The 16,187-nt window shown below is 40.3% G+C and overlaps 1 protein-coding gene across 11 annotated transcripts in view; it reads right to left on the bottom strand.

Moving 5' to 3' along the window:
• Positions 1-1,514: 1,514 nt before the first annotated feature.
• mtd (TLD domain-containing protein mustard) overlaps positions 1,515-16,187 on the bottom strand; it is a 228,667-nt gene continuing 213,994 nt past the window's right edge. For 10 of the 11 annotated variants that reach the window (XM_045762679.2, XM_069324510.1, XM_069324504.1 and 7 more), the window contains 2 exons: positions 12,988-13,157; positions 10,016-10,651 (listed from right to left, as the gene is read on the bottom strand). In XM_045762679.2, coding sequence (XP_045618635.1) covers positions 10,516-10,651; positions 12,988-13,157 — 306 coding nt within the window. In that variant the 3' untranslated portion in view covers positions 10,016-10,515. Of the gene's footprint in view, positions 10,652-12,987; positions 13,158-16,187 lie in introns of all 11 variants that reach the window. The other variant, XM_069324511.1, reaches the window with a different exon arrangement.

Here is a 16,187-nt window from a genome sequence, read left to right on the forward strand (position 1 = left end):
GGGGGAGGAAATAGCTAAGAGAATTAATCTATGAGAACAGATCTAGGGAAATTTCAACCAAAAAGAAAAGAAATGAATGGGATATGATTACATCATACAAGATACCAAGGAGAATAAATAAAAATAGACAAAGATAGCCTCTTTAAATTAGGGGAAAAAAAAAGACAAATTCCAAAGGAACTGAAATGTAAGGAAATGCTCAATTCCTGGTATGGGTAACCAACAAGTCCAATGCACTGAAAGGAGAAGTGGAAGCTACCTTCAGCCACAACTTTAATGCCGCATTTGAGAAAATTCTAACATTAGGGAGCCAGTCGGCCGAGCGGACAGCACACTGGACTTGTGATCCTGTGGTCCCGGGTTCAATCCCGGGCACCGGCGAGAAACAATGGGCAGAGTTTCTTTCACCCTATGCCCCTGTTACCTAGCAGTAAAATAGGTACCTTGCTGTTAGTCAGCTGTCACGGGCTGCTTCCTGGGGGTGGAGGCCTGGTCGAGGACTGGGGCCGCGGGGACACTAAAGCCTCGAAATCATCTCAAGATAACCTCAAGATAGTAAAGTTAAATTAAAATGTATGAGGTACAAGGCCTTACAGAAGTTAGTCATGAGGCCTAATTTCTGCATAGTCACTGTTAGGTAGGCAGCAGGAAGTCCGTACTGTGTACGTTTCCCTGTAGGCAGGAAGAGTTGCTGTACACTCATGTGAGCCAAAAACTGTTTGTTGTGCATTTCTTGTAGGCGAAGAAAGTTCGTTATGTATCCCTCCTTTAAGTAGGGTTGTGTTTGTCATCTCATCTTTACTTGTCACTCAAGCATAAATAAATCTTCACAGTATACTCTGAAGATACAATTGCTATTCTTTACAGGGAACCACAAATAATAATATACTAAATAAATTGCCATCTCTTGATTTATATCAATTATAATATAAGAATTATATCAACAACAACATATTTATAAATGAACGTAATAAAATGAAGACTCGGATGGTGACAAAACATTCATTCAAAAGAGAAAGGGCACAACTTCCTTTTGCCACTGGATTTGCATACTTGCCATAATATTGCCGTCTGGTGTAATATGTTACACATAATTGTGGCACCGTCTTCATTAGCTTGATGCAAATTCATTGGTAAGAAAAGTGTGTCCAGCAATCAAATTTTAAACAACTGCTACTGCCTTTTTTCAGTATTTGTTTTGAACAAATAAAAAAAAACCTGCCCGAAACGCTATGCGTGTTAGTGGCTTTGGAAGAACGTAAAAATACCAATATTGTGTAATCTCACAAACCCATTGTACCTCCTTGTAAATAAATTATTATTATTCTTATTATTAAACAGTATATACTAATATACTAGTATTACCTATACATTTTTATCAAAATTGTAAAAAATAAAAAATTGTGATTCACGGTTTTTAAACAAAAATGGAAAACATATAGAATAGGCATAATACCTGTAAAATTATTAGTATGTAATTTAAACACAAGAAAAAAAGGACATGAAACTGTCAATTAAAACTAATATAGTTTTATTGACATCACAACACTGTAAGCAGTTTCTACAGTCTATGTCTATACAAAGAGCCACACTTCATTTGATTTTGATCATGTACAAAATGATTTCAAAACCATAATGCGGCACTTGTGATGTGGCACTGCAAGATGTGCATCAATAAAGACTCCTTCCAAACGCAAACAATATCAAACTTTCATTATGGAAATCTATAAAATTGTCGCTGAACACATTGAACTAATCACCACACAACCTGTCCTCACTCGTAAATGTACAGCAATTTTGACCCTGTCTACATCAAAACCACAGTACCTAATTGAAATTAACAGCACTGTAATAGTGATGCTGTATCTGACTAATGGGCATGAGCAACAACAAGTTTGGGAGGTCTCTCAGATTCAAACACTTCTGGTCAGGCAAAAACTGCTTCAAATTTCACACTTGATCAAATTGTGAAAACGGGTTGTGGCACAATACACCGTACTGGGATAGGAGAACAACTTTACCGATACACTATCTAGCACAAATTTGGCTGTGTGTTGCCTTACATGTGTTGCAATATATCCTGCTTACACAAACTATAACACAATATACTAATTACATGGTATATTCACAAGAACAATGAATCTACCAAAATAGAACATTTATTATTCTAAACTTTGTATATCAATATCTAACAGTTTTTTATCTAGGTCAATATGTCTCTATTATCCATATACATATTTATATCATGTCACATTATCATAAGTACTCAACAAGCACATATGAGCCAAAAGCAACAAGAACTCCAGAGAAACCATCAATAAACATTCAGAATCAAACAAACTGTGAACAAAAAATGGAATAAAGTTAAGTCTGGCTATATTAAACTTATAGGCATCAAAAACTGCTTTGGCAGAACAAAATAAACATCCCATTCCATAACATTTGATATATTTCAGGTAGTCTCCATACTCCAAATTACAAACACCTATAACCTGAATGTGGAAGCAGCAGTCTCTGTAAGCACACAATATGTATGACTGAATCAAATAAACAACCAAATGTTTCAGAGGAAGCACAATACAGTACTACTACAAAAAAGTTTCAACAATGCAGCACACACAAACTTGAACACCCATGCCATAAATTAACTATACCCGGCAGACGTCTAACTTTCGTTTTCTCAAAGATTGCCTTTGCTACCCTTTACAAAGTTTACAGAATAACTGAGCTCAACAGATCATTTTCGTAAAGAGGGGAAAATGCTAAAAATAATTACTATTTAGTTCGGCACACTGCTGACACGCATGCCATTGACACTGACATGTACAGCTGACACATGGCACTGACACATGCCACTGACATGTCCACCTGATGCACAAGCCACTTATGCACAATAAGAGAGGTTAACTTTATAATCAGTTTTTACTATGAAATCTGGTCATGCTGGTTAGTTAAATGCTTCATACTTAAATGTTTCCCATTAGCTACTGTGCGTCACTGTTATTACTTCACTAATACAAATGACCACACGTTAATACACCTTAAACGTGCAAACCTTGTTTTGAAAATGCTGTAATGACAAAATTCAAAAGGAATGCCTGCAATACTAATTGCATTTTTCTAGAAAACTTTTATGCACTGAAAAGTCCTGCAACCTTTTTTGAGCTATGTAAGAGTAATATTTTCCTTAATGATGGGTTTGTTTTATCAAAAGAGCACTCGACGTAAATAATATTACAAAGTACGTTAACAAAAATTACATTGTGTTTGCTGGCTAAGTACATTACTATAATTTAATATGCGGCCCAAATAAAATAATTTCCAAACAATATCTAAAAGACAAGTTTTTTTTTTTTTTTACTTTCACATTAATTAATACAAAACAAATTTAGGTTAAAGACAATTGCATTAAGTTAATAACTGGTTGGGTGACCATGACCCACCTTGCTAGGGAGGAGACGGGAGTATAACAAGCTTCCAGTCACAGAGAATGGGAAATCAAACAAAATATAGGGGGTGGAAGTGCATGAAACATGAGCTTTAAATTGCAAATTTACCTGAATTTACCCGAGGGTCATCATCTCTAGTGCCTCAAGAAGTACAGGAAACTGGTGGCTTGTTAATGGTCCTCTCAATGTTCTTGATTTTTTCCGGCACAATTTTGAACAGTATTTATGATCTTGACATTATAGCTTCAGTGGGTAGGTGGTTCCAGGTGACCTTACGTTGTTGCTTGACAAGTGTGAAGCCATTGCCCGTGCCAGTTATGTTGAAAATATGAAATTGTTACCCTGTTCAAATTATTTACAGGCTGTATAATATAAAAAGCCCATTATCACACTATTTTAAACATTTCTTTTAACCTCTGCATATCACGTCTTAAGCCGCTTGACAGGTAGTGCACATATTTTGTAATTTAGCAATGTTTTAATGTTTTTTTCACTAATTTGAAATAAAAATTGTAGAGTTTGGCAATATTTTGACATTTTCTCGTTTTTGTAAAGTTTCAGTTAATGTTAATAATTCATTAACAACTACACCATGACTTTGTCACATGAAACAGATGCAGAGTGCAGGGGTTAAACACGAGTTGGGGTAACATTTCTCTTTAAAGATCCAGATCATCAAAATAGTTCATTATTGGGGATGATGCGTGTTAAGCCAACAACTGACCACTTCAGAATGCAACTCACAAGTCGCCTAACTCTTGGATACCTATTTACCACTAATTGAAAAGAGGCACCTGGTGTAAGGAAACCTTGTCCTAACATCTTGAACTGCCTGAAATTCGAACCCTGTACCAATTTGGTTGTGACCCAACTGTGTTAATTATTGGAAAAGTTTCAGATTTCATGAACTCACGTGTAAATGCATTTAGCATTTCTATGAAATATGGTACCCTGCAATATTTTATTAGGCAAGTAGAAGGCTATGAAAATACTTGTGTGATGGTAGATGCATGAACATACTGAGCACAAAAACGTTTTTGGGTAAGAGAAGGGAACAATCAGGAAAAAGCGCCAAGCTATTACAACTACTGTATATATATAGCACTTGGAAGGTATCAGGATAAGGATTTGGGATGGGATGGGGAAAGGAATGGTGCCTAATCACTTGAATGGTCGGGGATTGAATGCCGACCAGCATGAAGGGAGATCATCACTCTTCTGTCCACCAGGAGGCCTGGTTGAGGACTGTGCCGCAGGGACGTTGAGCCCCCAAATCATCGCAAGGCAGGTCCAGTGCAAGTGATTGGGTGATTTTTGGGCAAGTAAAATGTGTTTTTATGGTGTGTCAATGTACTGCTCTTGCTATGATGCCACTGGTTGTAGCATGAGGTAATGATGAAGAGTTGAGCTGGCAACTGTACAATGATATTGCTATTCGTTGTCGAGGACTGAAGACCTAGGCGTATGTATGTCCCCATAAGCTAACACTGAACTTTCTGAAATGTAACTTTCAGTAACTTTCACTGAAATGCAACACACAACAGCTACCAACTCACAAGAATCTGTTTACTAGGTGAACAGAGGTATTAGATGTAAGGTAATATGCCCAAACATCTCGTGCCGAAATCAAATTCACGACCATTTAGTCATGAACAGACTGCTCTGCCCACTATGTTTTATCGTACATTATTTTGTCATTAAAGGTAACTAAATTGGTTCATGTCTATTGACTACTGATTGAGATAGATATTTATCATGATACTGGGTATAATAGCATTGTTCATTTATGATGATGAAAAATAAGAGATTGAAAATACTGTAGTGATATTGAAATTCTTGGTCGTGATTTAACAGTAAGCTGGATAATAATGGCAGACTGGGAGCATTCCAAGTCTCTGTGTGTGTGTCTGTGTGTAATTACCTAAGTGTAGTTACAGGATGAGAGCTACGCTCGTGGTGTCCCGTCTTCCCGGTGTGTGTGTACATAACGTTTACTGTGGGCACTCCTAGTAGAACACATACTAGGTGAGTACGTACTATTACAGCAACCTGCAAAATATATTTCTACAAATGTTTATATGTGCATTTCTTAATTAGCTTAATATAAGCCAAGTTTCTCATCATTCATTATTTGCACCGTCAGCAAACGGAGGACTTTCCCTCTTCTCGCCTTCAGTGATCCCTCGGAACAATACCTGCGTAGTTTCAGTACAGTATATTGAAAATAGTATTTATACCCCCACTATTATCATTTTCTATATATTATCTGTGTCTAAATATGCATAAACATGTATTGTATCAAGATGAATCTAAGAAATTTGGTGGTAAATAGGCACACTGCAAATTCTCGGACAGCTGGATTTCACACAAATCTGCATTGGGTCTGGAATGATATAATCCTGATTTTGGTGGTGTCTGCATAAAAAAAATTACGAGTGAAAGAGAAGATAATTCCACACCAACTTTATAAACCATAATGTATCGCATTTTGCAGCACATATGATGCATGTTTTTCTTGTCTATCGCCAAATTTATGTTTTATTTACATTCATAAAATCATGTTTTTTTCCAACAAAACCATTTAAACATCGCTTTCAATAAATGTACAATGAAACGTTAAAAATTCATAAACCCTTGTAAAATAGGTGTGCATGTATACATGGCAAATATAGTAATCGTCTTGCTCATTAATGTATTCTACAAATCACATTTACAGTAACCGAGTAGATTTAGAAATTATGCTCGAAATGCAGTGTGGTATTTAAGCATTAAGTCAAGTACAGGAGCCTATTAGAGTATCAAGTGCTGTGATATCACCAGAAACCAATTTATTTTACAGTCCAGTCCCCCAATTACTGCTGGGTACACAGGTGCAAATAGTGAAGGTATGGTGATCAATAATCCCACCTGATCCAGGGTCTCAATCTGGATGTTGTTGCTTGCAAGGTGTGCAGGTGAGGACGTGTAACTGCTACACCACAGGCTGCTGCATCGTGCACCATAACAAAACTATCCGTTAAACACTAAAGCACGAGTTTACTATTCTGTTCCCTCTAGTGTAATTTGGTATTGGTGAAATTATATCTTAAAAAATTACTTTGGAATGCATTACAAAAATAGCTTTATTTTCAAATTAGCCCACATCTTGAGCTTCAATTAGCAAACTATTAAAGGGAACCGCAATACTCTAGAAACTTTTGAATAACCTGAATTTAGTTAATTTACAATTCAATCACTTAATGGTATAACTGAGCAAGTGAAAACCAGGGTTACGAGTAATTTACTGAATGTATCACTATGACAATATCTAGGACAGAACTCCATTCAAGCAGAGATCTATTTTGTGTATAGTCATTGTGCAAGAATCAAGTGCTTGTATTTAGTCGTCACGCAAGAATCAAGTGCTTGTATTTAGTCGTCACGCAAGAATCAAGTGTTTGTATTTAGTCGTCACGCAAGAATCAAGTGTTTGTATTTAGTCGTCACGCAAGAATCAAGTGTTTGTATTTAGTCGTCACGCAAGAATCAAGTGTTTGTATTTAGTCGTCACGCAAGAATCAAGTGTTTGTATTTAGTCGTCACGCAAGAATCAAGTGTTTGTATTTAGTCGTCACGCAAGAATCAAGTGTTTGTATTTAGTCGTCACGCAAGAATCAAGTGTTTGTATTTAGTCGTCACGCAAGAATCAAGTGTTTGTATTTAGTCGTCACGCAAGAATCAAGTGTTTGTATTTAGTCGTCACGCAAGAATCAAGTGTTTGTATTTAGTCGTCACGCAAGAATCAAGTGTTTGTATTTAGTCGTCACGCAAGAATCAAGTGTTTGTATTTAGTCGTCACGCAAGAATCAAGTGTTTGTATTTAGTCGTCACGCAAGAATCAAGTGTTTGTATTTAGTCGTCACGCAAGAATCAGGTGTTTGTATTTAGTCGTCACGCAAGAATCAAGTGTTTGTATTTAGTAGACACGCAAGAATCAAGTGTTTATATTTAGTCGTCACGTATGAATCGGGTTTATATTTAGTCGTCACGTATGAATCAGGGGTTTATATTTAGTCGTCACGCAAGAATCAGGGGTTTATATTTAGTCGTCACGCAAGAATCAGGTGTTTGTATCCAGTGTCGTCCATCACTTTCCAAAGTGTGACCATTTTGGTCATCAGCTGTACAGTAATATGTTACCCCATATGACAAGCTTCGTTGATACATGAGGTACAAGGTAAAGGATAATGAATAAACCTATGTGCATGCATCAAATAAAATGAAAGTGAATGATGTTTCAGTCCATTTTGGACATTTATCATCTCATTCCATGACAGGTTTAAGGGTTTATAAGGGTTTAAGACAGACCGAAATGTTGTCACTTATTACACAAGTGTGGGCTGGTTTCTTTCAACAATGCTATTCCGAATTATTCGCTGCAAGGTCAACGATTTTTATAGTTACCCCACTCAATAGGGATGGAACTGCCAAAGGTTACTTCATCAACAATACATACGAGGAAACACATGCTTAGCACATCCAACAATAACACACCTTCCTAGATGTAGAGCTAATGGAAATTAAGTTTTCCAGCGTGTGAGTATGGATTTACCCCGTGTTCTTTGCAAAAACTAACTAACAGACCCAAAATGATAACTCGTACTTCCCATTAACATATTAAGCTACATAATATGTGATATCAAATGCTATGGCTGACTTTTACCATAATCATTTAATAACAGCACATAGGCTGCAAATATTATTTATTAGATATTTCATATCATGGTCTATAGTGGTCAATTATTTTGTGTATTAATATTAAACGAAGAGTACCAAACTTAAAGGGAGATACTGTCAGAGCACAGTGGTCAACATCCCCACCTCCAGGCATATTCTGTACTATCATAGATGAACACAAAGCTCGCTCCATAGCTACCGCATCACCACGGGTTTGGGTGGCACAGTTCGCACGTCACAAATTACACCTAACTACCCGATGGTGACACAGCTACACCTGCCTCCACAATGGTAAAATGCTTAGTATTTTGACTCTTCCATTTCACAACTCTTGTAACAAATTCAACATTTAGAACTGCATTGATGTGTGGCTCTAATGTACAGCTTTCCAAGCTATTCCATTCTGTGTAATACATTAATACAGTCCACATCTACACTTGGTTGCTGAGGAGTAACATAGAAAAATCTGGGCAAAAGAGAGTAATGTTATGTTGAATTAATATTAATAATAGCATTCATTTCATGTTGATTAAATGGTACTCGAGCATGTTAAATGTTGCCTGCAGGGGTGCATTCATTGAGCAACAAACTAAGCATTTACCCATTTTGAACACAGTCCAACTACCGTATACCAGCTGCAAACTAGTCCAATGTCGCACATAATACTATTCTGTTACTATCATAACCACAGAACAGTTATAATCCAAGGACTCCTGACATTAAGTCTTCAACATGGGATGTCTATAAGGCTCAAATTTCTAACAATTGCCTTTTTAAAGCACTATCTAAGGCTTAAATTAGCTAAGAACACCACATGAGCGAAGCATCACCATCAACAACACCCTGGTGAAGGTTCCGGGTTGAAAACATCGCATACGCGAAGCATTGGCATCAACGAACTCCCTGGTAGATGTTCAGGGTTGGAGAACATCTTCATGAATGCTCTCTGGAGTGGAACACTTCCAGCCTTCTTATGTCAGGTCCCAAGTAATGAAATCATCCAGAATATATACAACGCAACGTAATAAGAACAAAGTACCGCCGATTTACACCAACTGACGAGTGTTCTCGAGAACTTGGCTTCTTCCCATTTCTTTGGGAACGTTCGCATCTTGCACGTAAACAATGATACACAATAAATAACATTTCACTAAAAGCTCAGAAGCATAGTTATTTTTTTTAACTAGTTAATAATACTTTACAGAAAGGCCTTTACTTTATTAACTTAAGTGCGCATTACATTATTTGGGCTAACAAGTGCATTATGTAACAGTTCCCCTTCCTTATCCACGAGTCTCATAACCCCCCCCCCTTTATTCAACAATTTCACCCTCCTTTATTCAACAATTTCACCCGCCTTTATTCAACAGTATCCCCTTCCTTCATTATACATCCCCCCATTCTTTATTCAACAGTTCCCCTCCCCCCCTTCTTTATCCAAGTCTAAATCTATTTAGACTTATTTTATCTATTTTCTTTATTGAAAAGTCTCTCTATCCTTTATCAAACAGTTCCTTGCCCCCCTTCCCTTATCCCAAACCGTTCCTCCCTCCCCTTATCCGACAGTATCCCCCCCCTTCCCTTATCCGACAGTTCAACCCCCCCTCCCCTTATCCGACAGTTCAACCCCCTCCCTTTATCCGACAGTTCAACCCCCCTTCCCTTATCCGACAGTTCAACCCCCTCCCCTTATCCGACAGTTCAACCCCCTCCCCTTATCCGACAGTATCCCCCCCCTCCCCTTATCCGACAGTTCAACCCCCTCCCTTTATCCGGCAGTCCCCCACACCTTTAACAAAATTTTGACCTTGTATTAGCAAAATAAAGAGATTCAGAAATGAAACATGTCAACAAGTCGCACAATAAAAATATATTTCCTGGGAAAATAAAGAAAGATGAAGTGTGAGGCCGGCAACCTTCAGTCTACAGAATATAACCCTTTAAAAAAAAAGAATTAAATTCATATATGTTTAATTTCAAGCATTTTTTTATCAATAAAATGAATTAAAAGTAGAATGGTGTATAAAGTACCAACTAATAAACAAGAAAAATAAGTATATCACAAGGGACCCACTTTCTAAAAGGGTTCAAAACTATGTTTAGGATAAGGAACAAAATATACATCTTTAAACAACATTGATAAAACCCTTCCATTTTCTCTCCACAAACATGGGTAATTAGCAGTTTCCAGGTCAGCAGCCAATGATCCTCAGCACGAACTCCAACCGCACTGCGGGTTACTGGTGCCACACAGCCAAGTCCACAGCTCTTGCTGCTGCAAACTGCCACTCAAGGCAACTGGGCACTGGAATCGCGTCAGTTTAAACCATTGCGTAACGGTGCTTGAACCTCACTCAAAGCACCAGCATTCGACAGCCTTGATAATGAAGTCTTCCGAGTCGGTGAGCTGCGGGTTGTTGTACGTCTTGCAAGGCTGTGTCCGTCCTTGGTACAGATCTCCATCCAACCACAAGCCAAAGTTACCACTGAAAATTTCAACACTAATGAACAGCAACTCTTTTTTTTCTTTTTTTTTTTAAATGTACACAATGTATACACAACTTACAGCTAAAGTAAGTAATTATCAAAAGAAGGCACCAAACTGGGAAGGCTATGTAGCACCATCAAAGTGCGAAATAATCAGAGGGCGCTAAATATCACCAAGAATGCCAATACGAGAACAGAAACTCATAACACGAACGATATCAAGAGTATCTGATTCACCAAGAATTCTATCGAGGGACAAGTGACCACGAGGGACAGTCGGGAAGCAAGACAAACGCTCGTCCTGGAAGTCAGGACATTCAACAAGGATATGCACAACTGTAAGAGGGACAATACAATTTGGACAATGAAGAGCAGGGCAGCGCTCCATTAAGTGACCGTGAGTCAAGTGAAACTTACAGCTAAATTAACTTATTAATAATTAAAATGACATGGAAAACAAATACTTTTTAAGCTATAATAGTTCTTGAATATGAAAGGTTGATTTTTGGAAATTGAATGTGGTTTCAGCAAGGCATTTCTAGCAAAACATAACTCCATATCACTGAACTGGAATAAAAATACATAATTCATTATCAAAAGAAAGTGCCAAGCTGGGAAGACTTTAGAACCTTTTGTGGCGAGATATTCAAAAGAATCTAAATATCAAAACCCAACAACACAGCAGAAGATGAAGAGACGACCACGTTTCGGTCCATCCTGGATCATTATCAAGTCCACTGTCGATTTAAATATCACTCGGGACCCCAACACCAGAGCAAAAGGAGGTGAGCCAAGTCAAAGATAATGGATTCACCAAGAATCTTAATGATGAACAAATGGTGGAATAAAAAAGTAACATTGGGCATAATGAAATGCTCCTTTTTTAGTGATTTTCTAGTACGGCACCAACACTGTAGGAAGACTAAACCACACACCGGAAAACAAGGAGATGACGATGTTTCGATCCTTCCTGCACCATTATAAAGTCCACTGTGATGTGGATCCCCGCATCACAATCGGCTTGATAATGGTCCAGGACGGACTGAAATGTCGTCTTCTCCTCATCTTCTGATGTGTGGTTTAGTGTTCATATCTTCAGCCACATTATTGTGGCTCATGGTCTGCAACAAACACATACCCACTCTCGACATTCCAGGTTCCTGTGATCATCTCTGCCAATTTGTGGTGGCAAGATATGGTTATTATGAGGAAAAAGCAAAAAGTCAGCATGACTATATAGCACTTAAGAAGGAATACGAGGACAAGGAGCCGACATACCATACCTGGAGAGGATCTCGGGAGAACTTCTGCTCCCCGAGCCCGGCCTGAGGCCAGGCTCGTCCAGGATAGGAAGGAGATAAGGAATAGTGCCCACCCACTCGGACCATCATGGATTAAATGACGACATGCATGAAGTGAGGCCGCCGCTGTACCGATCAGTAAAGTGATTTTGTTTTGGCAATTCAAAGGGGGATAAAGCACATGATTTTGTTTTGGCAATTCAAAGGGGGATAAAGCACATCACAGATCAAGTCACAACTACGAAAAATTGCCAACGCCAATAAGTGTCACAAAATGTAACATATGCCTGGGAATACTTGGAAATCAATTACGTACCAAACTTGAAAATCCCTAGAGCATAGAATTAAGAATATAGGAAACTGCAGAAAGCCTATTGACCCACGGAATGTAGCCTCTATTTATACCCAACAAAAACTCGGTCAGTATGTGTAATCTACACTCGAAACAATCTTAGTGATACCATGTGAATGTTTCTGGGGAATTTGTTTCACAAATCAACAACCCTATTTTCAAACCAGTATCTACTCGGGTCTGTCCTATATATACAATTCTCTAATTTGTAACCATTGTTTAGGGTTGATATTTTTAATACATTATTAATATCATCTTTGTTATATCCTTATATCCATTTGTATATTTTATCATATCACCCTTTAATCTTCACCATTCTAGAAAAGGTAAATCATACTTTCTTAACCTCTCTCCACACATGAAGTTCCTAGTTGCTTGGATTACCTTTGTCGTAATACACTACACTACACACTTTCAAGTGAACTTGTCTTCAATTTATAATACGGAGACCAAGTGAGCTGCATAATTAAAACAAGACATCTTATAGCTAATGCTTCTAGATACGAATCCCAGTATCCTATTTGCTTTATTCTGTACATTTGTACATTGATTTTTTGCACAACATCCTGATTAATCATAACTTCTAGATCTTTTTCACATTTAGGTTCTGCAATTTCTGGATTATGAACCCTACACATGGAAACTCGCTCTCAGACACTGGTAAGGGAACTTGTAAACTTACTCTCCACCTCCTACAACAAGAGATTCGTTGTTGCCTTTGACGAAGAATGTGTTCTCCCCCGTCCACGGAAACACCTGGAACTCTGGGTGGAACGAAAAGAGGAAGGACTCTCCCGTGCCATAGTATAGTTCACTCACACGCAGTGAGCAAGACACAACTGCACCAAAAATCTGTAAAAAAGAGAAGTAGAATTTTATTTACACAGTGGAATGACAAGAATGTGTTGCATTCATTACAAAATAATGAGGTCATACAAATGTGATGGAGCTAGGAATTTTTTATAAGCAAGATTATAAAGTTCCCGATTATAAAGTTACAGCCTACCTAATGCTACACTTACCTGGTTGATGGGGGTCTGGGAGTTGTTCTACTCCCCAAACCCAGCCCGAGGCCATGCTTGACTTGTGAGAGTTGGTCCACCAGGCTGTTGCTTGGAGTGGCCCGCACGCCCACATACCCAACATAGCCCAGTTGGTCCGGCACTTCTTTTAGAAAACAATCTAGTTTTCTCTTGAAGATGTCCACTGTTGTTCCGGCCATATTTCTTCTTATAGACGCTGGAAGGACGTTGAACAACCGCGGACCTCTGATGTTTACAGTGTGTTCTCTGATTGTGCCTATGGCACCTCTGCTCTTCACTGGTTCTATTCTGCATTTTCTTCCATATCGTTCATAGTTACTTATTTACATAGTTACAACCTAAAGTTTCTCCAGCTCCTCATCCATCATAGTCTAAGATCGTTGGTCTAAAGCTCAACAGCCCAAATGCATTGTCATCATATTCAAGTACTCAATGAAAGTAACTAGTAAATAGCAAGAGTAACTGGAGTAATAAGGTAAACAATGGAAAACCATGGGTAAACATTAGGAATAACCTGATTGAGAGAAAAACCCAGCATTCAATGTAATAAAACACCACTTTCTGGGCGAGCCCTGGAGGCTTCCTGCAGTTATCGGACTGATATTAGCTATATTAGTCTTGGGCTTCAGTCATACGGAGTCCTTGTGCCTATCTGAAACCACAAGCCAGAACCTGGTTCCCCAGAGAGGCAAAAGGAGCAATGGCCTATGAAAACTTCACTCTGAGAGTTTATTCATGTCTGGCATCGACCAGGGTTAGGCACCCAGAAAGGTAGGCACTCCAAAAGAACCCAATTGATAGAAAATTGTAACCCAAGACCGAAACAGAGCCCAAGAACTCCCCTCTCAAGAAAAACAAGGTAACAAGCAAATCGTCATCAAACCGACACGCTGCGCGTCCCCCCCCCATGGAGGGGGAGAGGGAGGGGACCCCCACCCCACCAAGCAGGCCACTAGACCTCCAATTTGGAGACTGATGAAACGGAAACAAAAACCGCTGACTGGAGAGACGGAGGGTGCCAAGGAGCCTCTGGGGCTCACCCAGAAAATGGCATTTCATTACATTCAACTCTGGTTTTCCGAGGGGAGCCCCGTCGGTTCCCCTGGATCTTGATACCCAAAGATAAGTAAAAGAGGGACTTACCTCGGAGGCAGCAGCACCGCATGCCTCAAGACGAAGACGTGACAAATGGCTGCAATCGACGGCCCGAGGCCACACAAGACCGCTGAGAGCCCGGAACATTAATGAGATAATGGGCGGCTGGAACCCTGTTAGAACACCAAAACCTCCATGCCCGAGTGTCAGGCCATGACATGTTTCCAAACACAGCAGCAAGAGCCACAATCTTCCAAACATGAGTGCGAGGGTAGACTGCAGGTTGGCTAGACATGATAACCTTGCTGATGACCTGAGAGACCTGAGCCCTGGAACAGGGAATGAGGGATACCGGATCAACCCAAAGCATGTCCCCTGACACAGAAGCCGAGGAGCGCAGGTAACTGCGTAAAGTCGCAACCGGACAAAACCTGTACACCCCCAGTCTGACCAACCTACCATCAATAACCCACGGACCCCCCTCCGGAAGCCCGCCATCTCAAATTTCACCAGAAAGTAAGAAGACAGCTGCAAACGAAAAACAAAGTTACCAGGATCGAAAGAGCAAAAACTCGTGTCGGAGGAGAGCATGAAGCTCACCAACCAGACCCCAAGAGGCCAAAGCCAACATAAAGCCTTATGAAAACAATCTTGAACCAAAGGGGCCACAACAAACTGAGAAGAGAGAAAAGAGCACCCTATCCAAAGACCAGGATGGTGCAGGTGGAACATGAGCAGGCCAGAGGTGGAAAAATGCACGAGAAAGCTTACAGAACGGAGCCGATGTGACATCCACCCTGAATGCAAGCTGGAGCGGCTCTGCCAGCACCACACGATAAGAGGCGACTGTATTCGGAGGAGCTACCCAATGCCACTACCAGCCGGAGGAAACGACCCGAAACACCCACAAACTGCGGGACCAGGCGAGAGCAAACAGCATGAGCCTCCCCTACCCATCGTCCCATCAACGGGGCGAACCGCAAAAGGGTTGATGACCCTTACGAGAGCCCAATCGACGCTCAGAGCTATCACAATGCTGACCAGATGCCGAAGTCTTCACAGGAGGCGCCGGCTCTGAATCTGGCACTACTGGCTTACAACACCCAAAGGAACCATGAGCCCTGGCATGACCCCTCTGGACAGGAACCCCCCCCCCAAACGTTGGCCCGGAACCCAGCTCCTCCATATCCTCCTCAAGCCAGTCCAAAGACAGCCCCAGCAGGGACAGAAGCACAAGACTGTAGCAAAAAGACCACGAGCTCGCAAATCCTCAGCGACCAGGGACGCCGAAAGGGAGGGAACCCGCATGTTAAGCTGCACCTAGCCGACAGCGCGAGTAAGCACAGGGGCGAACAAGCACGCATTGAGGAGCTCCAACTCACCCTCCAGGTAAACCTGAACGACTGTAGTCAACTCCCGCCACTCAAGCGTGGGTGTCCGACAGAACACATGCCATGCCGGCGTGCGGGTTCGATCCCGGGCGACATCAAGAAACAATGAGCAGAGTTTCTTTCACCCTATGCCTCTGTTACCTCGCAGTAAAGTAGGTACCTGGGTGTTAGTCAGCTGTCACGGGCTGCTTCCTCGGGGTGGAGGCCTGGTCGAGGACCGGGCCGCGGGGACACTAAAGCCCCGAAATCATCTCAAGATAACCTCAAGATAACGCCGCCAACGAAAAGAAAGGGCAGCCTGCCAGGCACAAAGACTCTGGCACCTCGTAATGCACCCAGTAAGGAAAAAGAGG

The sequence above is a fragment of the Procambarus clarkii genome, chromosome 14, assembly GCF_040958095.1.
Source record: "Procambarus clarkii isolate CNS0578487 chromosome 14, FALCON_Pclarkii_2.0, whole genome shotgun sequence".
Classification (NCBI taxonomy): domain Eukaryota; kingdom Metazoa; phylum Arthropoda; class Malacostraca; order Decapoda; family Cambaridae; genus Procambarus; species Procambarus clarkii.